This window comes from Pan troglodytes, chromosome 17, assembly GCF_028858775.2.
Source record: "Pan troglodytes isolate AG18354 chromosome 17, NHGRI_mPanTro3-v2.0_pri, whole genome shotgun sequence".
Lineage (NCBI taxonomy): Eukaryota > Metazoa > Chordata > Mammalia > Primates > Hominidae > Pan > Pan troglodytes.
Genome location: NC_072415.2, coordinates 20,197,115 through 20,218,880, shown reverse-complemented (window position 1 = coordinate 20,218,880; position 21,766 = coordinate 20,197,115). Strand labels below are relative to the sequence as shown.

Below are 21,766 nucleotides of genomic sequence, written 5' to 3'. Positions count from 1 at the left end.
CTGGGAGCACTTCTGTTTGCTTTAATATAGATTCATGAAGGACCCACTAAGCCCCCTGCTTAAAGACTATGGACAAGTGGAAGTTGGAGCTGTGCTGTCTGGCATTGAACCTGCTTCTGATCTACATGTGTGTTCTTTCTTCAGTGTTGCTGCTCCATGACCTCCGTCCTTTCAGGGTTACCCCTCAGGCCAAGCTACATGCAGAACATGGGGTCACCCCCACTCCCCGACTTGGCAATGTGATTTATCTTCAGGAGGGATCCATTCATTTCAGCAGATTAAGGTAAGGAAAAATAATCTAACATTTACCCATAGGCACTAGCCATAGATTACACACCAGGAGAGAGACCTGGGAGTCAGTACAGGACATGACTACAGTGGCTTTTACAAGCCTGGACACTAAGTGCCAAAGATGGTGCCGGAAACATGAGAATGGAGGCTTGACTGGGTGGTGGGCCAGGGCCAGTGCGTAGTGCACTCTGCATTCAGTGTGCCTAAGGCAATGCACCCTATGGTTCTGCACTACAGAGATTGCGTGAAGTTCAGATGGTAGCAGTGCATATTTATATTTTTGCACTGGCATTTGATACTGCTGACTATTTTCAACAGCATCAAATATGGATAGCAGTAGCAGTGTATTTTGATTTTCTTCCCGATTTTCTATATTGAAAGGAAGATTAGGGTCCCATATTTTAAAATCTGAAATATATATTCACAAATATATATACACACATACATGCTTCCACACATAGATATGCAAACAAGTGTATAGATTTGCTCTTTCGTTATTTTCTCAGTGAGGCAAATTTAGATCATAGGCCACTCCTGTCACTCCAACAGCACCCACACTGGATCATGAAAGTTTTGCAAGTTAAAGAAGATTAATGTATCTCTGCCAAGGGTGGTTTTAGTCTGTTCCACCTGAAGTGGGACCACATTGGTTCCTCTCCTGAAAGCCAGTCTCTTTGAGGTTCATCTCAAAAATTCCCAGAGGCTCCTCCCTCCTTCTGCTCAGCCCTCACACTGCCTTTCCAGGGGAGAACAGGGGAAAGGCCTCTTGATCCATCTCAAATTATGCAGCCAATTTTCCCCTCCTCTGGAAATTTTCTCCCTTCCTTCCTTCCTCCTTCCCTCCCTCCCTCCCTTCCTTTCTTCCTTCCTTTCTCCTTCCTTCCTTCTTTCTCTCTTTCTTTCTCTCTCTCTCTTTCTCTCTCTGTCTTTCCTCTTTTTTTTTTTTTTGAGACGGAGTCTTGCTCTGTCGCCCAGGCTGGAGTGCAGTGGCACGATCTTGGCTCACTGCAAGCTCCACCTCCTGGGTTCATGCCATTCTCCTGCCTCAGCCTCCCAAGTAGCTGGGACTACAGGTGCCCGCCACCATGCCTGGCTAATTTTTTTGTATTTTTAGTAGAGACAGGGTTTCACCATATTAGCCAGGATGGTCTCAATCTCCTGGCCTCGTGATCTGCCGGCCTCGGCCTCCCAAAGTGCTGGGATTACAAGCGTGAGCCACTGAGCCCGGCCTGTTTTTTTTTTTTTTTTTTTTCTTGATGGAGTCTTGCTGTCGCCCAGGCTGGGGTGCGGTGGTGCAGTCTCAGCTCACTGCAACTTCCACCACCTGGGCTCGAGAGATTCTCATGCCTCAGCCTCTCAAGTAGCTGGGACTACAGGTGCACACCACCACACCCGACTAATTTTTTATATTTTTAGTAGTGACAGGGTTTCACCATGTTGGCCAAGCTAGTCTTGAACTCCTGACTTCAAGTGATCCACCTGCCTTGGCCTCCCAAAGTGCTGGGATTACAAGCGTGAGCCACCACATTCAGCCTCCCCTCCCTTTTCAAAGGCATTGTCCCCTTCCTGTCCTGCGCTGCTCCGTTACCTTTCCTAGGCCATTCAACTCTTTCTTTTTTATTTTTTGAGATAGTGTCTTGCTCTGCTGCCCTGAGATAGTCTCTTGCTCTGCTACCCAGACCAGAGTGCAGTGTCGTGATCATGGCTCACGGCAGCCGCTGGTAACTCAGCTCCTCACTGTGCTTCCTGCTTGGTGTTCCTGTTGCACTGCATTTCCAATCAGCTTCCTGAAATGTTCTGGAAAGTGGTGCATGGAAGTCATGGTATAAGCAGAATAAGAGTGAGTGGCCTGCACTGTGTGTGCTCGGACCAACATTTTGCCTTTCAGGTTATTGCTCTTGCTTCATAAAGTGTGTTTGTAAAGCCCCTGCAGCCTGTCACATTCAATGTGGAATCACACCCAGGAAGAGTTACTGTTAAGAGCAGCTTATTATTCCACTTCATTCCAGACAGGGGATCAATAATAGTAACTTTTCAGACTAGTACTAACCAGGGCCAGATTCATTCAGACTCCCCAGTATCACCTCCCACTTACCTAAATGTCTCAGGAAGTTTTGCCATGGATGATTTCAAAGGCTAATATCCTGAAGTAGCCATTGGTTTGGCATAGGATGGAAGTATATACTTAAGTAGCTGTGATATATTAAAATGAGGCTTCTTATTTCTTTAAAATAAAAAGGTAATTTAAGTCTTTGTTGGCATGCATGCCTCGAGTTACAGGCCAGAACGAGCCTTCCCTCATTGGGAGGCGGGGTGGTGGCTGCAACCACCTCATGACAGTGTGAAAAATGTCACCTGGTGGCTCCAAGGCAGTGAGCTGAAGAACAGAGCAGCTGCCGCTTCTTCCAACAAACATGGTCTTGCATCCGTGCAGATGGTCACACTGGGTGGGATCATTCAGGGGCTTTTGTGATTTGGAAACCCCCTTCCTAAGCACCGTGACCTGTTCGCCCAAGTGAAACGGCGTCTCACTGTCAGTTTCCCGAGCCTTCTGGCAGCTCTTGTACCTGAAGGGCCTTGTCTTCCCATGCTCTCAGCAGAGGAGCTCCCCCATCTTATGGAGAACGCAGGCTGCGGGCACGGGATTGCTCCTTACTGGCCTCTCCTCCTCCTGCCCTTTCTGCAGGATGGTGATGGCTCTTTGCCACAACTGACTCGCTCACTTGTGCCTCTGACTCTACAATCTCCAGACCCCCATCAGAACTTCCTGATATTAGAATTTTTACTATTTTCTTCTGGCTTTTCCTTATCGTCTCCAGAGAGGTCCAAACACTCTCCATTTTGAAATTATCCTCTGGGTTTGCTTCTCTTTTGAACTAATTATCTCTCTGTGCCCTTGTTGGGCTTGATCCCTCCAAGACGCTGCCTCCAGTGAGCTCCTAAGTCCCTGCAGTTGGGTGTCAGCACCCATCCTACCTTTGAAACTCACTGTGCAAAGATCACTAGCAATCTAGCGAATATAAGATTCAACATCTATTCTCAGTATTCACATATCCCAAACTCTACGTATTTGGCTTCTTGAATTTCTCTTCTCTCTCTGGATCTAAAAATGTGGAAGGAATGAATAGATGAGGATAGAAGAGTAGGATAGAAGGTAAACCAGGAAAGAACCAGTAACTTAAGCTCCAGAGAGTCAGAGACAAGAGAGGATGGGTGGATCTATTTCAGGTAGCCAGGACAGCATAGGGAGGTACTGAGATATGTGCATTTGCAAATAGGCAACTCATTTTAGCTGTTGCTCAACAAACATTTACTGTGTGTCTAGGTTCAGGGTATTAAGTGATTCCTAGGCCATATATGGATGAACAGACACTGAGCTTGCCATCACAGAGCTCATAATAGACAGAAAAAGAGACAACAAGCCCCAATGTGGGAAGTACTAAGGGTTGTTGGGGCCCACAGTGAAAGATGGGGTCTAGACTTGAGGGGTTAGGGCAGGTCCATGGAAACAGAGGTGTCTTCATTGGCATCTGGAGGTTGGGAAGGAGTCAGGCAATGAGGAGGTGGAGAGGATGTTTCAGACAGTGCAAAGATGTGTCAAGGCCTTATCTAGCGAATAAAGATATGATCTTTATTCAATGGATGGCAAAAGATCCACTGAATAACTCCCTGTAACAGTGGAGGAGAGGAGACAAGGGTCAGGGCAAAGGACCTAGGAACCAAGATAAAAATGTAGATGCTTTCCCTGTACCCAGTCAACTTACACTCTTCCCTTAGCTCTCTGTTTCAGACCTACGCCCTACCTTCCCGAGGCTCTCAAAGTATCACGTGCCCCTCTGCCAAAGCATCTGTCATATATATTGCATTTATTTGTGTCACCATTTTATTTTTCTTCACCTTTTATTTTGAGTTCAGGGGTACATGTGCAGGATGTGCAGGTTTGTTACATAGTTAAACGTGTGCCATGGTGGTTTGCTGCACAGATCAACCCATTACCTAGGTATTAAGCCCAGTGTCCATTAGCCATTGTTCCAGATGCTCTTCCTCCTCACTCCCCCCAACCCATGACAGGCCCGCCCCAGTGTGTGTTGTTCCACCCCATGTGTCCATGTGTTCTCATCATTCAGCTTGTGTCACCATTTTATTAACACCTGTTTCTGTCCACTGAGCCATCAGTTCCGTGATGGTGGAGCATTGTATGTTTGGGTCACCACTCTACTCTCATGCTTAGCAGAGTTCTGGGCACATAAGAATGTGCTTAGTCAATGTTTATAGTAGACTGCAAAAATAAAGGCCTCAAATTCATCTCAATCCTGTAGGCATGACCCTTTGCAACATGACTTTGCCAACCCCATCATTTACTCCATCCTTTGGATCTAGGCTGGCCTTTAAACTTGCTCCAAGTAGAAGAATGTGGTAGAAGCACTGGTGGTGGAACTCTGAGCCTAGACCTCACAGGGCTTTGCAGGTTTCCCTCTCATTCCCTTGGAATGTGCTGCCACCAGGGGAAGAAGCCTGGGCTTGTCTCCCTAAGGATGAGCGAATACACGGAGAGAGAGGCCTGGCTAAGAGCCAGATGCAACCTGCAGGTGTCTGAGTGACACCATCGAATAACACCCAATTGGGCCACCAGACGACAGCAGCCACAGGACTGACTCCAGGCAAGACTGTCCAGTGGAGCCCAGCCCACACTGCTGACCTACATAATTGTGAGCAAATAAAATGATTGTTTATTTTATTTTACTTTATTTTATTTTATTTTATTTTACTTTAAGTTCCAGGATACATGTGCAGAATGTGCAGGTTTGTTACATAGGTATACATGTGCCATGGTGGTTTGCTGCACCTATCAACGCATCATCTAGGTTTTAAGCCCCCCATGCGTTAGGTATTTGTCCTAACATTATCCCTCCCCTTGCCCCCTACCCCCTGACAGGCCCTGGTGTGTGATGTTCCCCTCCCTGTGTCCATGTGTTCTCATTGTTCGGCTCCCGCTTATGAGTGAGAACATGCGGTGTTTGGCCTTCTGTACCTGTGTCAGTTTGCTGAGAATGATGGCTTCCACCTTCATCCATGTATCTGCAAACGACATGATCTCATTCTTTTTTATGGCTGCATAGTATTCCATGGTGTGTATGTGCCACAATTAAAGAGTTGTTTTTTAAACCACTGTATTTGGAGGTAGTTTGTTAGCAGCAACAGACAACTGATATATCTGTCGAATGAGTGATTCCAGGGTCTGAAGTAGACTTACGGCAGAGGTTTCATAAGTCCCCTGGGTGTGATCCTTTGCATGTACTTTGGGGTAGCTTTGGTTGTTAGAAATTCTTCATATTCCATTGAAACATACTGGAGCTTTTGCCTACCTGTCTTAATTCTGTTTTTCTTAAGTCTCACAAATTAATTTCAATTTCTCATCTCTTTCCAACATTTCAAATTGTTAAAAACATCTACTTTTTCTGCACAGATACCCCTATTTTTTTTCTACTTTAGACCAAACAATCCCTAGTTCTTCCTACTTTTCCTTGTGTGTCAGGATTTCCAGACCCTTTGTCACCCTAGATGCTACCCTCAATGTTCCTTTGATAGAGAGGCTCTCATATTCTGGCATCCTGTCAGCTCCTCTGCTCCTTAGAAACCAGGACAAGCAAATATGATTTTAAGTATATTGCCAGCCCCATCTCCCTCACTTCACAAACCCATAAACAGAGAGCACAGTACAACAGGCCCCATGACTGTAACGCTGAAATTCCCAGGGAAAGCTGCAGAACACACCAGGAATCATACAGAGGAGACTTTTTCAAGGAGGGTATTTGGAGACGAGAAAGAAAGACATTTCATATCACCCCAGCTAATGTTTTTTGGGTATTCCTATTGCTCTTATGCAACAGACTCTTCTTCCATATATTAAACTTTTGAGAAGTGCAATAAATAATAGTAATCTAGACATATTTAAACCTTAATATTCAGCCTGGCAGAATAAGCAGATATTTGCACTTCAATTTTCTTTGCACAAAGAGGTTAAATTGTCCATCCCTCTTCAAAAAGTGAGTCAGAAGTAAGCATGAGTCCAAGCCACCACCAGCCCCACTTTTCTCTATAACATCACATTCCTTTCTGCTCCCAAAGGAGCCATTTAAGAGTTGTTGGGATATAGCAAGCAATATACCGTTTTTTAAAAATAACTACAATATGAAGTTGCCGAAAGAAGAAAACATCTGGATGCTATTGACGACTATGACGGCAGTAAGTCTAAATTCCCAACTCTAGTGGGTTGGAAATCACTGGGACATTTATAGGTTGTGGTAGTTTTTGCCTCATGCCTTCATTGTGAGCAGAAGCTCACATTCATCTTATAACCAGCCTGTATCTAAGAGAAGCAGACAGGAATAAGGCACATCTCCTGGCTTCTTACCTTCTCCGACTCCCGCCAACACTTCAGGATGAATATGTGAGCATAGATGTCCTCCACACAGATCCAGCTGGACAGGCTCAAAGTTGTGTCCGTCCACACCCAGTCCATCACTGCCCTCAGCTCAGTCAAAAAGGGCACGAGGCGAAACCTGGCAGGAAACACATCTCGTCAGAGAGACATTCGTAGGTGGCCCCCACCACCCTGCTCACCCAGGAGCTCAAGCAGTTCCTTAACTGCTTTAACCTTATGACTCAGAAACAATTCTCTAGGTGACCCTTCCAGTAAAACCCAACTTGGAACACAACTGCTTTTCATTATAAGTCGAATCTATGGATTTGTATTTTTTCATTCTTTTCCTTTTCTCTGATGATCATAACCAACTGGGATCTCCCTTTTAAATAAGTGTGAAGGTGTGAAGGTGACTCAGCTTCTTTCACATGTATTTGTTCATGTTACGAGACCCTTGGCCATGCGGTGCTGAATGACTGCGGCTCTGTTGCTGGATGAGTTAGTAGGGGTGGTGCACCTGGTAGGTTAAAAATGAGGGCAAATGGATAAAGGCAGAGGGAGAAGGAGAGGTTGTAGGGAGCCAGGGTGTGAGGCCCCTCAGCCGCAGGACTTGCTGGAGTACCACAGTGATGGTGTTGGCTCAGCCTCTGTGGTTCAGTTGTGTTTCAGAAGGGATTGGCCTGGGCTCCTCCAGGCTCTGAAGAATTTTCCTTGTCTCTTGACTGACACAGAGCTTCTCCCAGCCTGGAGAATCTGGGTTCTCCCAGGGCCCTCACAGCAGTGTGGATTGCCACTCAGAAATTCTCCCCTAGGATGCCTCAGCCCTGTCAAGTGAATATAAATCCAATCCCTGGAAGCAACATCAGGCCCAGTCGCAGGCTAGCACTGTATGAAACACGACCCCACACACAGCGCTTCACAGCATCTGAAGGCACTCGACACCTCTTCTGTCTGGTGCTGAGGAGGAGCCAGCAGTGCCACGGACTGTCTCACTTTTTATGCCGTGGTTTAATTTGCGAGAGAACAGAGAGGAGATGCTACTGCTAAACTTGTCACATAGAAGAGCACATGTGCTTTGAGTAGTTAACTTGCTACGTGGGCACACAGGTGATGGCATTCAGGTTGGTGTTAGGCAGAAAGAATGCTCCTCTTCAATGGAGGAACTTACTGTATACAAAAAATTCTAAGGATAATTTGGAATTCCCAAGGTATTTGGAATAGTCCAGGCTCCACATACTGTGTTCTTTTGTGCCCAGAAGTATATAAATACTTACAGATCATGTACCCCTATTTTTCATTCTCAAATATTATCACAGTAATTATGCAGGATACTAACCCACGTGGATGAATGTAGAACAGCACCCGGACAGGCTTGTGGCAATTAAACATAGAAAGGTGTTTAAAGAGGCATATTTGTTCCTTTGCCAACATCGTAAGAGTTCCACAATGATTCCCACTGCTGAATTCATCCTCTCCCCCTTACTTCCCAGTTGGGAAACAAAATGCCTTTCCACGGCTATTCTTCCCCCATAAGTGACTGTGACAATGCAGAGTGTCCTACCCTTGGAATAAGAAGAGGTTGACGTAATTGTAGCTCTTGGTGAGGAAGTTCCCCAGGACTCGCGTTGGGTAGCCGCAACGGATCTGGTAAGCAGACAACCCGAAGTAAACACATTTCACAAAGTACCAAAGCTGGGCAACCAGGTTCTGGCTGAATTTCCTAAAATGTAAAAGTACAGAAAGTGAAGCAATGAAATACTCTTCTGAAACAAAAGGATGGCAGTGTCGAATTAAAACAACAGGCCAACAGAATTTCCCCTTCCTCATTCCAACTCAATTCTAATGAACTGTCTACACATAGTGGATCACTTCAAAGGCAAAAGCTGGGATAAAAAAATTCAATAATTAAAATGATTTCCTGTGAATGGTGCCTCCAATCTGTCTTATACCGTTGTTTAGGCCATAATTAAAATAAATTATTAAGTGAATTTACTGATAAATATTTTCTCACTATGTAGATGATGCAGCTACCATAGTCCAAATTAGACTCCTGAAAGAAAAAACCTATATACATTATATATATGATATATTAAAAATATATATAAACACACACACACACACACATATATATATATAGAGAGAGAGAGGATCCATTTGGAATATGTAGGAGAAAGAATTCTGATAGGTGGACTCTCAATTTCTTTTTCCTATTCATTATAAAAATAAGTAATGGACTAACAAACTCTGGAAACACCTGGATTTGGTTCCAGTTCTGTCTATATGTTATGGGGTTTGTTTCCCAAGCCATCATTTCTCAAGACATCAGTGTCTTTATTTGACAATTCTTCCTAGTTCTGCAAATCTATAACTCCGTGACCTAACGTTTATTTATTTTTAATGATTTCCTCAACAATACAGATGGTAGTCTTTTCTCCAGGTGAATAGTGAAGAGACATAGTATTGTACAGTTCAGGACTGCTAGCACAAGTTTGAAAAACAATAGTAGAATTAAATTTCACACTAGGAAAACATTTTAGAATATAATTTCAAAGAATGATGAGCTATAGGACCACTTTAAACTTTGGATAAATGCAGCATTCTCCAAATGTCTTAAACATGGTCAGTACAGATTTTAAAAAGGAAATAAAAAGAAAACTTTTGACTTGGTGAGAGTTTGGTATAATCTTCTCTGTCCTTAAAATTAAGATCCATACTTGAATGTTTTGATACAAGCACCGTATTTCTCTTTGTGCCATATTTTGGATTTGTCCCCTGCCTCCCTCCCTCCCTTTCTTCCTTCCCTCCCTCCCTCCCTTCTTTCTTTCTCTCTCTCTTACCCCTTCCTTCCTTCTTGCTTCCTTCTTTCCTTCCTTCTCTTTCTGTCTCTCTCTTGCCCACACACCCATGGAGATATCTAATGGTTCCAGCACCATTTGCATTTGTTGAAAAGACTGTTCTGTCTTCACTGGATGGCCTTTGCACCTTCCCTACATCAGCCGAATTGGGACTGTGGGTCTTCTATTTCTGGACTCTCTGTTCTGTTCCGTTATTCTGTTCGTCTGAATCTTGAGGCTACACCTCACTGCTTGATCATCACAGCTTTATAATAATGCTTGAGGTCAGGAAGAATAAGTGCTCCAATACTGTTCTTTTTCAAAGTTATTTCAGTTCTTCTAGATCTTTTGCAATTCCATATGAATTTTTGTCAGCTTTCCAAATTCTACCAAAAAATCTTGCTGGGAATTTTGATGTGCACCGTGGTCAATCTATAGATCAATTTGGGGAGAAACTGCATCTCCCCCAAATTCATGAGAAATTCACAAGTATTTTGATGCATGAATTTAAGTCTTCTTGATTTATTTAGGCCTTCTTTAATTTCTCTCAGCCATGCCTTTTATATTTACATTGTACAAATCTTGCACATGTTTTATCATATTTATCCCTAAATATGATAGTTTTTCATATTTTTAATGGCATTGTAAATGATATTCTTAAAAATTCAAATTATTGAGTATTTATTGCTGCATATAAAAATACAATTGAGTTTTGTATGCTGGTTTTGTATCTGCAAGCTTCCAAAGTTCATTTATAACTTCTGACAGCCTTATTGTAGATTCCACCGGATTTTCTATATAGGCTGTCATATCTGCCGCATGGTTTTGCTTCTTGCTATCCAATCTGGATTTTGTGTGTGTGTGTGTGTGTGTGTGGGTTGTGTGTGTGTGTGTGTGTGTGATGCAGTCTCACTCTTTGTCGCCCAGGCTGGAGTGCAGCAGTGCAATCTCAGCTCACTGCAACTTCTGCCTCCAGGGTTCAAGCGATTCTCCTGCCTCAGCCTCCTGAGTAGCTGGGACTATAGGCACGCGACACCACATACGGCATTTTTTTTTTTTTTAAGACAGGGTTTCACCATATTGGCCAGGCTGGTCTGGTCTCTAACTCCTGACCTTGTGATCCACCTGGCCCAGCCTCCCATAGTGCTGGGATTACAGGCGTGAGCCACCATGCCCAACCCAATCCGGATGTCTTTTATTTTTACTTATTTTGCTGGCCTGGGATTAGGATCTAGTATCACCATTCACTGGCTGAATGACTTTGGGGAGATCACTTTTCTTTCTGGGTTGTATCTATCTTAATCTGCAAAATTAGGTAATAGGCTTGGAAAGCGTTTTAAGGTGTCTTTCTTCTCTGAAATTAAGAGTTTCTGTGAAGGCTGGTTTTGTACTGAAAAATGTATTTTATGTATTCTATTTTAAATACCAACAAACAATATTTGCAACACTCTCATGAAAAAATTATAATATTTGTAAAAGCAGTGGCCTTCATCTGAATTATTATTATAGCCTGGGCTCTATTTAATCTCCCAATATATGGTGTGGAATGGAGAACTGGGTTATTGTGTCTCTTCTGGGTAACAATCCTTTATTTAGTTCTACTGTAGACTCACGAAAAAGTATCCCAATTCTACTTTCCTTTAAAAATATCTGCATTGTCACCATTTATTATTATAAAGCAACAATTTTATAATTAGAATTTATTTTTAATAATAATGTTTATAACTATTATAAAGCAATAATTCCTATACTGAAATCGAATGGTCAGAACCTAAACACTCAAACAAAAGCAGCCATTAGGCTCTGGCTACTGTTAGAAGCAATTTGGATTTTCTCAATAGGAATTACACTTGAACTGGTTTACTTATGAGCCACATACGTAAAATCCATTTTTTTCATTACTTTCTATTCATTCTTCCCAAATGATATTAGCCTGCCTGTTTGATATGTTATTCATAAGACTTGGCTACAAATGACTCGGAGGTGTGATCAAAAGATCAAATTTTCTGTTAAGCATGAAGATTTTCGGAGATACCTGAGGATGTTTAAAATAGTACATCATTGACCGGGCACAGTGGCTCATGCCTGCAATCCTACCACTTTGGGAGGCCCAGGCAGGAGGATTGCTTGAGGCCAGGCCTCTGAGACCAGCCTGGGTAACATAATGAGACCTCATCTCTACAAAAAATAAAAAAATAAAAAATAGTCAGGAGCGGTGATGTGCACCTGTATCCCCAGCTGCTCTGGAGGCTGAGGCGGGAGGATTGTTTGAGCCCAGGAGTTCAAGGTTGCAGTGAGCTATGATCATGCCACTGCACTCTAGCCTGGGTGATGGAGTGAGATTTTGTCCCTAAAAACAATAAATAAATAAATTTTTTAAAAGACTAGCATGTCACAGTCTGGGAGCGCAGTTCCAGAGGAGGCTTTCAGAGCCACAGCAGATGATGGCAGCTTCACTGGATTAGGTATGTGGCTCCCCAGGCCAGTGACGAAGAGTTATAGTTTGCTTGTGTACATAAAATCAGATATGCTTATTAAAAATTCCTATTCCTACTGCATCATATGGACAAGGCCACATTCACCTTCTGCAGAGCCTTTTCTTTCATAACCTGACAAAGCAGATATTTCCCATTTATAAAACTCCACTTTGTTTTTCTTTGCTGAAATGACCGGATCATTTGTTCATCCATGAGCACCAACTGTCATAAACACTGTTTTGCCTGGAGGCGTGAGGTGGGAGACAGTCTATAGAGAAGTGTCATCTGAACAGAGATCTCAAGAGTAAGGAGGAAGTAGACTTTGGGTTGGAGGCTGGGGAGAAGAAGGCTGGGAGGGAGCAGAGCTTGGAGATGCCAGGCACACTGGGGAACTGAAGGTCAACACCCTTTCCTTAGGGTTCTAGGTGACAGAGGGAAGCACAGCAGCCACTTTGAAGGATCTTACCAGCCCTTTCCCAACAGCTTCCGGCCACCCTGACCAGCAGCACTAGTTGTATTAACAGCAGCAGAGTCCAGCAGGATGGGTCTGCGTGCTTCTCTTACCACAAGCTGAGACATTGCTAGGTGCTTTCAAACCCCGCTGCAGTTAACCCCCACCAGTCTCCTATGTGGAGACTCTATCATCTGCTCCCCATCCCTCTCCCTCTATCTCTTCTTCTATCCATTTAGCAGCCTCCATTTGTTCATCTATTTCTCGCATGACTTAGTCTGTGCCCTCTCTCCCTCTCAAAAATGCCCCCAAGACCATATTCCACTTTACCTCCACCTCTGCTAAGGTGTAGAGAGAAACACAGCACAAATACCCTAGGTTTGCTCAGGTCATTAAGGCTGTCACCTTTATTATTTATAGAAAACTTATTTCTACAAATGTAGATAATATGTAATTAAAATATTTTTGAGGAATCAGTTCACACTTTGGATTTGCGTTGACTATTGACCCAAACCTTTAGCTCTTCCTACCCGTGGTGCTGCTGTGCCAAGGCTCTGCCTGTGGCTGGCAGTTCTGCTGTGCAATGCATGCGAGTATCACCTCAGGAAACACAGTTGCATGGAGGCAGGCTGGTGCCTCTGGCTTCTGAAGACCTTACCTCTCAGTCACACCAGGTAAGATGAAGAACATCCAGAAGTGAATTCCGAACACAAGAATGACCTGGAAGATGACCTTTCCCAGTACAGTCTTCCTGAGGTAGAGGGCTCGGTCCACCACCATGGTTCCAAACTGAATGAGGACCATCACCAAAAACGGCCCCGGGACCTGGTCCTCTGACAGTGAAGAGGTGATGTCTGCAGCTGCTGAGTGTTTCTGGGGAAGAGACAACAAATTCATGCCCAAGAGAGGCAATTCACGGGAGGGAGCGCCATAGCCATGGGTCAGGGCGGGTACTGTGGCCTTTGCCCCAACCTACCCCAAAGGCCCAAAAGCCGAAGACAATGATGATGAAGTCCACGGTGTCAGCCAGGAACATGAGCACATACACGTCAGTCACGGCGCTATACTCCGGGTGGATGAGGTTGTAAAAGAACTGTTTGATGGGCACGTAGATCTCCAGCGTCCTGCAAAATGGAGAACCCCACCCCCAACCCACTTGTTTCAGGAAGGGCAGGATGGCAGAAATGACTAGACACTGCCATCATGCCACTCCTCCGCATTCCCCTTTCCAGTCAGGTCCCACCTTCCTCTCTCTGCCTCAGGATAGTCCCGCTGTGGACAGTTCCTGTTCTAACGGAGAGCGTATACACATTTACTGCCAAGATAGGTACTGCAGCCCTCTCTGCTGATGGCACCACAGCCCTCTCCTCTTGCTTGAAGCATAATAGAATGGTATGATGCCCTGGGAACGAGGTGTTGGGTTTGTAGCCTGATTCAGTTGCTCACCACCGGCGAGAACCATGAGCATGCTATGTAACCTCTGTGTTTAGTTTTCTTATCTGTAAAACTGGAGTGATGAGAAGACCTGATGCCTAGGGCCAAGGTGGGAAGTAAATGAGGGAATGCATGAGGGTGCTCAGACTTGGAGTGCTTGGTCCATGCGCGTTTGAATGTGCAACACCTCTGCTCCTCCTGTTTTAGGGCCTGTGTCCATCCTGGCTCCCAAATACTACCCTGGCCTTTTATCTATGCTTTGCTCTGTGCCTTAGTGTGGTGTCCTGCTGGCTCTTGCTTGTCTGTCTAACCTTTGCCCTGTCTTTGCTCTGGGACCTGCCTTCAGTTCAACGCCACGTTCAGGTGCCACTGGCTCTCCTGCTCTCAGAGCCTCTGTCCAGGGCTCCACTCCCAGCTGGCAGTCCCAGTCCCATGCACCACTTCCATCCCCAGCAGGCGGAGGGACCTGTGTAGTTTGCTGGGTAACAGGTGTATGAACATGGACAAAGCATTTCCCCACCATGCACTTCCATCCCCTTCTCAGGATAAGAGTGCAGGTCTAAGGCCCTTCCAGCACTGACACTGTATTCCTCTCAGTCTGGCTGGACTTCACCATGATAATGCCTAAGAATACAATCCACGAGCCCTTGAAATGACCCATTTACTCTGTTCAAATAGAAAAAGCATGTGCATAAATGCAATGGATATAAAATGAATCACACTTACAGAAAAATGATTTTTAAAAACAAGACAAAAAGCGGTAATTTCATTCTGCCTTACGCAGATAACATTTGTGACATGAGAAGTTACTTCTCTGCTCTGCTCCTGGTTTATAGGAAATAATAAAGCCCAAAACCCTAAAATAAAGCACACATGCCATATGTTCCCATGGACTCACTTCTTTATGGTAAAGGCTTTTGCTTTGATTAAATGTTCTTGAAGCTTTTCCATATAAAGTTCCCTTTTGCTTTTTTGCTTAGTACTCAAAACACTGCTTCCTTTTTGACTGCTGTTTCGGGTGCTTGTGCTGCCTAGAAATAAAAAGAGATCATAAGATGGGTGGTGAAGCCTGGGGTTTGTTCACCTAAATATCCAAGAAGCAGAACCCAGAGCCCACATGGTGGAGGGATAGCTTGGGACTGTTTGGGAGGATGAGTATGCACGGATGCATTTATGAACAATTACTGAGGCCTTGGGATTTGTCCTCAACTCTGCTCCCATCGCAGGCCTGTGGGGTTTAACACCCCATGGTGGCTCTTTCCTGGATTGTTATGCAATCTTTGTTTCAGAAGTAAATAAACTGGAAGGATAGTTTTTATTGTGCTAACTAGGGTACTAGGATGCAGGTGTTCCAGATAGGATGTCCCATGTCTGTTTTCCTATTCTAGTTTCTCTAATTGTAAAATGAATATGACATAATCTGCCAGTATCTGCCTCAAAAGCAGGTTCTGAAGATGACTATACACCACTGCATGGAAAGCTTCAGACAGGAGCCCCGTAAGTACAAAAGCTTCAGACAGGAGCCCCGTAATTATAAAAGCTTCAGACAGGAGCCCCATAATTACAAAAGCTTCAGACAGGAGCCCCATAGATACAAAAGCCTAGTGATTCCAAGAGGGGCAGCTGTGAGGCATATCTACTTTCTGATTGTACTCGTTGTTTAGGAAAAAATTAATTACTAGACTAGGAAATAACCATAGTTTGGCTAAAAGTTCTCATCAATTACATCTAAATATGTTTAAAAAATACATTGTGATTGATAGCACTCTGGACACGCCCTGCAGATTTTTCGCATGTAACAAAAATAAATTATCATGAGCCTGGCGTTTATTAGGTACAAGGCAGTGTGCCGGCCATTTTTCACAATTATCTGAAACCCTTGTCCTGAGATACAATAAGGTGTTTTGGGTAATGGGGTCACACAGCTGAGGCAGGATTTGAACCCGGGTTTCTCTGATTTCAAAGCCCTTTCTTTTCACATAACAATGTCTGTCTCTTGATAGCACCCAATACACTCCCTTGCCCCAGACCCACAGGCACCAGAAAAACAAGGCCACCTGGGAGCTAACTACAGCCTAGATATATTGTGTTGACAGATACCTCTTTGGGATCTGTTTGAAGAAAAGCTGGATCTCTGGGATGGCTCGGAGCTGCTGCCGGAGCGCTTCCTCCGGACAGCTGTCTGCTGCTCCGGGAAGGTCACATGCACTGACTCCACAGACGCGGCCAGGTTGATGGACTTGAGAGAATCGGAGGAGTCCCTCCTGCCATGACCGAGGGAGAGCTCATCATCTGATTCCTCCTTGTCCATGCCACTTTCAGTCATGTCATCTTCATCCCATAAGCCATGGCACTGAGAAAGCAGGGACAGGGACAAATGAGGCTACTATTTCAGGTGGAACCCTTGGTATTCTGTCTTACAAAATCTCATCCAACAAACTGTCCTTCAAGATTAGAAAAGCAAGATGATATGGTTTGGCTGTGTCCCCATATCTCATCTTGAATTCCCACATGTTGTGGGAGAGACCTGGTGGGACGTAATTGAGTCATGGGGGCAGGTCTTTCCCATGCTGTTCTCGTGGTAGTGAATAAGTCTCATGAGATCTGATGGTTATAAAAAGGGGAGTTTCCCTGAACAAGCACTCCTCTCTTTGCCTGCCACCATCCAAGTAAGATGTGACTTGCTCCTCCTCCCTTTCTGCCATGATTGTGAGGCCTCCCCAGCCGTGTGGAACTGTAAGTCCATTAAAACTCTTTCTTTTGTAAATTGCCCAGTCTCAGGTATGTCTTTATCAGCAGCATGAAAACGGACTAATACACAAGAAAAGAAAGCTTGTCTAGAGCTTTATGAGGGTCCCAGTAGGGAAGAGATGGGTGGGTATAGACAATAAGATTTTAGCTGATAATTAAGATGGAGACAGATAGCTTTTGGCAGATGGACTAAGGAAGAAATTATAGTGACTTGACTTATTGGATGGAAAGTCACCCTGATGACCTTGCTGCTGTTGGACGGAGCTCTCCCCTGAGCTCTTTGGCCATGCATTTGCTCCCTAAGACATTGCCTGGTCTTCTCTCTGACTCGTACATGGAGGACAAGAGCTCCAGGCCAATTTGTCAGAAATCAGTTGGTCAAAACCAACTCCGAGAATGATCAATCCACCAGTCACTCATTTGACAGATGACTCTTAAATGTTTATTTGTAAATGTGTTATTCTTAAACCTATTCAGTGAATGTATTCTTATAAACATAACAAACACTTTAGCTTTTCGTAATGGGATTTTTCAGTTTATATGGATTTCTTTCCTATTATTTTAAGAGTTGTTTCCTCTTTGGCCAACCTTCATATATTTAGATTATTTCACAACTTTCTCAGTAGTATATTTACTTGTTTGCCAATTCTTCTAATTATTTATCAAATATACAGCAATTTGTATGAAACAGGATGGTTTCAAGCACTTTTGAAATTTCTGCAGTTTTAATTGTTTGGTTTTCATAGCAACATTATATGAAAGATTTATTTTTTCAAAAGCTATGGGGTAGCTTGTCTTCTTAAGAAAAGATTTATCATTCTAAAAACTATTTTTATATATTTAATTAAAATTTTAACATAATGCCATTACCTCAAATCTCATATACATTCATATATTTGAAATTTTCAAAAAAAGAATAAGATCAATATGAAACACCAAGATTTTATTATATGTTTTAAATATAAAATTGCAGCAGTTAAGCCATTTGAACATTGATGAAAAGATAGTAAAAGTGCCTAAAGAGTTATAATAATTTTAAATGTTACAAAAGAATGCAAAGGTTGCAAGAGAATTCTGAAGTGATCAAAATTATACCATCGAGTATTAAATACTGAAATTTAAAAAGTGAATTTCTAAGACTAAAAAACAAGGTTAATACATTTATTAATATGTTCATAACAAAAATCAGTATACTAAATAAATTCAAGTAATTAACATATCCAACAGAAGAACTGTAAGATTTAGGCAAATTCAATTTTTGCTAACTGATTTCCTTAGATACATAGCTTTCAAAAACCTGCCACAACCCAATGACCCAGCTAAGGCTCCCTCCAAATGGAGGGCTTGGGTACTTTGCAAAGTGATGGAAGCTAGAGTGAGGAGGCTGACCAGAGTACACTCAGATGAAACCGAGTTTGAAATAGCTCACTGAGCTAGGGCAGAAGAAGTTAAACACACTGTTACATATCTATGTGTGCATGTATGTATATGTACGTGTATGTATTAACTTATGCCAAGCCTGGTTCTAAAAAGGATTCTAGGGACTAAGAAAGACACTTCTGGATAAAAGGAATTTAAAATATTTTATATAAGAAGACAAGGTTAAGACGAGGGAAAGAAAGTAAGGTTGTAACAAGAGGTACATTCATACATAAAATCTATGCTATGCAATAATTTCTATTTATTAGAATTAAATGGCATATTTACAAGTTTAGTTTATAATTCACAGCATGTGAGAAGGAAAAACCCATGAAGTTGCTCAGAAGGACAGGAGTCCCTGAGGCTGAGGCAGGGCCATGCTGTATAAAGGCCTTCCTCCAGCAGGATCATGAGTGGCCTCCTCCACAATAAGCAGGAGAAAGCACAGCTCTGGGTTTTACTGGGCAACTTTAAAGAATATGTGTTTTCTCACCAACAGCTAGTGGTTTCATGACAAGAAGCTACCCAATGAAAGCAGTACTACTAGAAGAAGGGAGGCAGAAGCTGGGATGGAGATGAGACTATATGATCCATGCACATTGTGACTGTCTGATGCTCTGGCTTAAACCAGAAGCAGAATTTAGTGTATCTGGCCTTAGAATATTGCACATCATTCAAGCAATGTTCCACAAAAGTGGATTCATGATTACACATTTAACCTAGGTTGGAAACATGGGGAAATATTCTCCCAGATTTATTGTAAGTTCCATTATTTAGCACCACAAGTGTTGGAAAAAATGTCCACTAAATGAACGTAACCTTTTTCTTTTCTCTCTCTCTCTCTTTTTTTTTTTTTTTAAACATATGAGTAGATACCACTCACTGGCCCCTCAGCCCCATCACCAATCCTGATGTCCAGATTATCTAGGAAGATTACGGTCCAGGTTATCTAGGAAGATGACCAACTTGAACTGATTAATTGTTAACATGCAGTACCTTCAAAATTGATCGATGAAAGAACAGAGCCAGGAGCTGGATGAGGTCATAGAGAACATAACCTTCCTTCTTTTCCACTCCTATGATGTTTGGGGGGTGGTACGGTTTATCTTTGTTCACCTCCACATTCTTATTCCAGGGAAAGAACCCAAATTGGAAGAAATACTTGACTACAATTGCCACCTACACACAGATGACAGAAATTTTAAAACATTACTCCTTTTAGGAATAGATATACCTGTATATGGGAAAGAGCAATATAACAATTAAGAAAGAGACCCGCATTTCACAGTTTTGATGGTAGGCAGGCACATAATTGTGTGGAATAGTAACATTATCATTCTCGCAAACTATTGACTTCATGACAGAAGCAGCGTCTAACTGTCACAGTGTCTTTCACTGTAGATCCAGCAAGGCCAGTCAGACTCCTCAGGGCACCTCTTTGATTAGTCATTTCCTCTTTTTTGAGGTGTTGGCATTATGCTTATTTAATTAGATATTGATATAATTACCCAGCTATTAAATATATTATTTAGGGAAACATGAACAGAACATACTCGTATCTTTCTAGTTTCTGTATTTCTTTAATTCGCAATCTATAGGAGCATATCACACAGTTATGATGTATGCAGTTTTCACTTTCCTCCATCATATCTGTGTGCCACATTAGTCTGGGAGCCACTAAAAAACAGAAATGAATATTTGCTTTCTATTCATCTTTGTATTCTGGTGTGTAGCAGGGTTCTTGGTTTCTGACACGTGGTTTGTATTATAGAGTAAATCAACATCAAGAATTTCCCACTTACTTCAGTCCTCAGTGCAATGTGACAAGAAAAGGGAGAGCCTCAACTTAACTTATATAGAAATATTTTATTTATTTTTTTAGAGATGAGGTCTCAACCTCTTGCTCACGGTGGAGTGCAGTGGCACAATCACAGCTCACTGCAACCTCAAACTCCTGGGTGCAATCCTCCCACCTCTGCCTCCCAAGTAGCTTGGACTACAGGTGTAAGCCACCATGCCTGGCTGATGTTTTTTATTTTTTTGTAGAAATGGGGTCGCGCTATGTTGCCCAGGCTTGTCTTGAACTCCTGACCTCAAGTGATCCTCCTGCCTTGGCCTCTTGAAGTGCTGGGACTATAGCCAGAAATATTTTATTTTTAAGGTGAAAGCTATACAAGAAGCTCTTGTTCCCTTTTCCACATTCTTGGTACTTCCTCTTACTTCAGCCCTAGGTAAGAAAGGGAATTTGATAAATGTACTCACATTGTTATAGACTGGCACCCATTCCCTAAACAGGCAGTCATTTACATCTTGAAGTGATGTAATGAAAGTAAAGTTTAGGAATGATTAACTTGGATTGGCCAATTCAAGTAATAGATATATATTTGACTTCACACCGTTTATTTTCCTTATGGAAATAAGATGCATGCTATCAATACTTTCAACCAAATACTTTTGAGATGCTTTACTGTATAGCTTTGTTTTAATTTTGCTATTGAATTACTTATAAGCTACAAAACTTCTAGGCTTTGGGTGTGCATCTAGCATGAGCACTGTCATTTAAGAAGTAATTACAGCACTGTTGAAAGTGAAAACTTTTCCTTACAAGTCAGGGAAGAAAATCAGTCTCTTCACAAACCTGAGAGCACAAAGCACCATGGTCATCCAGGCACCAAGAATATCGAGCTTTTTTTTTTAAGTCTCTTTATGGTTTTCATGGGCATTCGTGATCCTGTCTACGTTGAATAGGTCAGGACAGAAAAGCAGGAACATAAGAGTGAGCAGAAGGCTCCTCATACCCCGCATGGGATGAAAATGGGCTGACATCCACCCTTCAGATGCTAAGTGGGTGCTTGTACAATTTTGTGTTGCGACGTATGGAAATTTACTTTTACGTTTAAAAATGAAAAGTATGTATGATGTATTCAAACTATGTCCAAAGTGCCGGACTGTATGATTTAACACAGGGTCCATTCACTGAACCCCCGGTGGCGCCAGGCATTGTGCTCAACTCCGCAGAAGCCTGTTATCGTCTCAGCGATTAATATCGTAGGTTAGGCAACCAGGCTTCAAACGCGTACCCACCCCTCACCAGTTGGGCAACTTTGGCCATTTATTTAATCTCATTGATGCTGTGTCCTTATCTGTTAAATGGGAATGATGCCAGTACCCGCCGTGCGTGAGGTGTGCAGTGTGAAAAGATTTTTAGAATTGCGAGTGCTAGGTAACTGTTGCTGCTGACGATTTGTGTATCTAAGAATGTCTGTGGAACTGCATGTTCCATGTGAAACTGTCTGGGATCAGGGCAGGCCCGTCTCAAGAGAGGGCACAGGGACACAAGGTATGCTTCCCCTTGCATAGCCGCCTGAAGCCATCCACAGGGGTCTGCGTCCAGGCCTACCTCAGTATAGACGATGGCCATCATCCAGAACCGGCGGCTGGGCCTGGGGACGGACAACATGGCCCAGAGGAAGATGAGGATGGGAAGCAGGAGCGTGATCATGGAGGCAGAGACCATGTGGTTGAGGATGATCACGAAGTAGCACACCATCTCCGAGCGGGCCACCAGGGTATTGTACATGGCATAGAAGAGCAGCAGAAATCGGGGCTGCCCCACGTAGAATTTCTCTGACTCTTCAAGCTCATTGTCGTGAAACATCCTGTTAAAGCAAACCACATGATAATA

The 21,766-nt window shown here is 43.1% G+C and overlaps 1 protein-coding gene across 6 annotated transcripts in view; it reads right to left on the bottom strand.

Moving 5' to 3' along the window:
- Window positions 1-21,766, bottom strand: part of PIEZO2 (piezo type mechanosensitive ion channel component 2) — a 478,008-nt gene that overhangs the window by 12,666 nt on the left and 443,576 nt on the right. For all 6 annotated transcript variants that reach the window (XM_016933287.4, XM_016933289.4, XM_054671877.2 and 3 more), the window contains 8 exons: window positions 21,482-21,740; window positions 19,078-19,260; window positions 16,012-16,264; window positions 14,810-14,942; window positions 13,454-13,601; window positions 13,136-13,350; window positions 8,277-8,435; window positions 6,707-6,854 (listed from right to left, as the gene is read on the bottom strand). In XM_016933287.4, coding sequence (XP_016788776.4) covers window positions 6,707-6,854; window positions 8,277-8,435; window positions 13,136-13,350; window positions 13,454-13,601; window positions 14,810-14,942; window positions 16,012-16,264; window positions 19,078-19,260; window positions 21,482-21,740 — 1,498 coding nt within the window. The remainder of the gene's footprint in view (window positions 1-6,706; window positions 6,855-8,276; window positions 8,436-13,135; window positions 13,351-13,453; window positions 13,602-14,809; window positions 14,943-16,011; window positions 16,265-19,077; window positions 19,261-21,481; window positions 21,741-21,766) is intronic.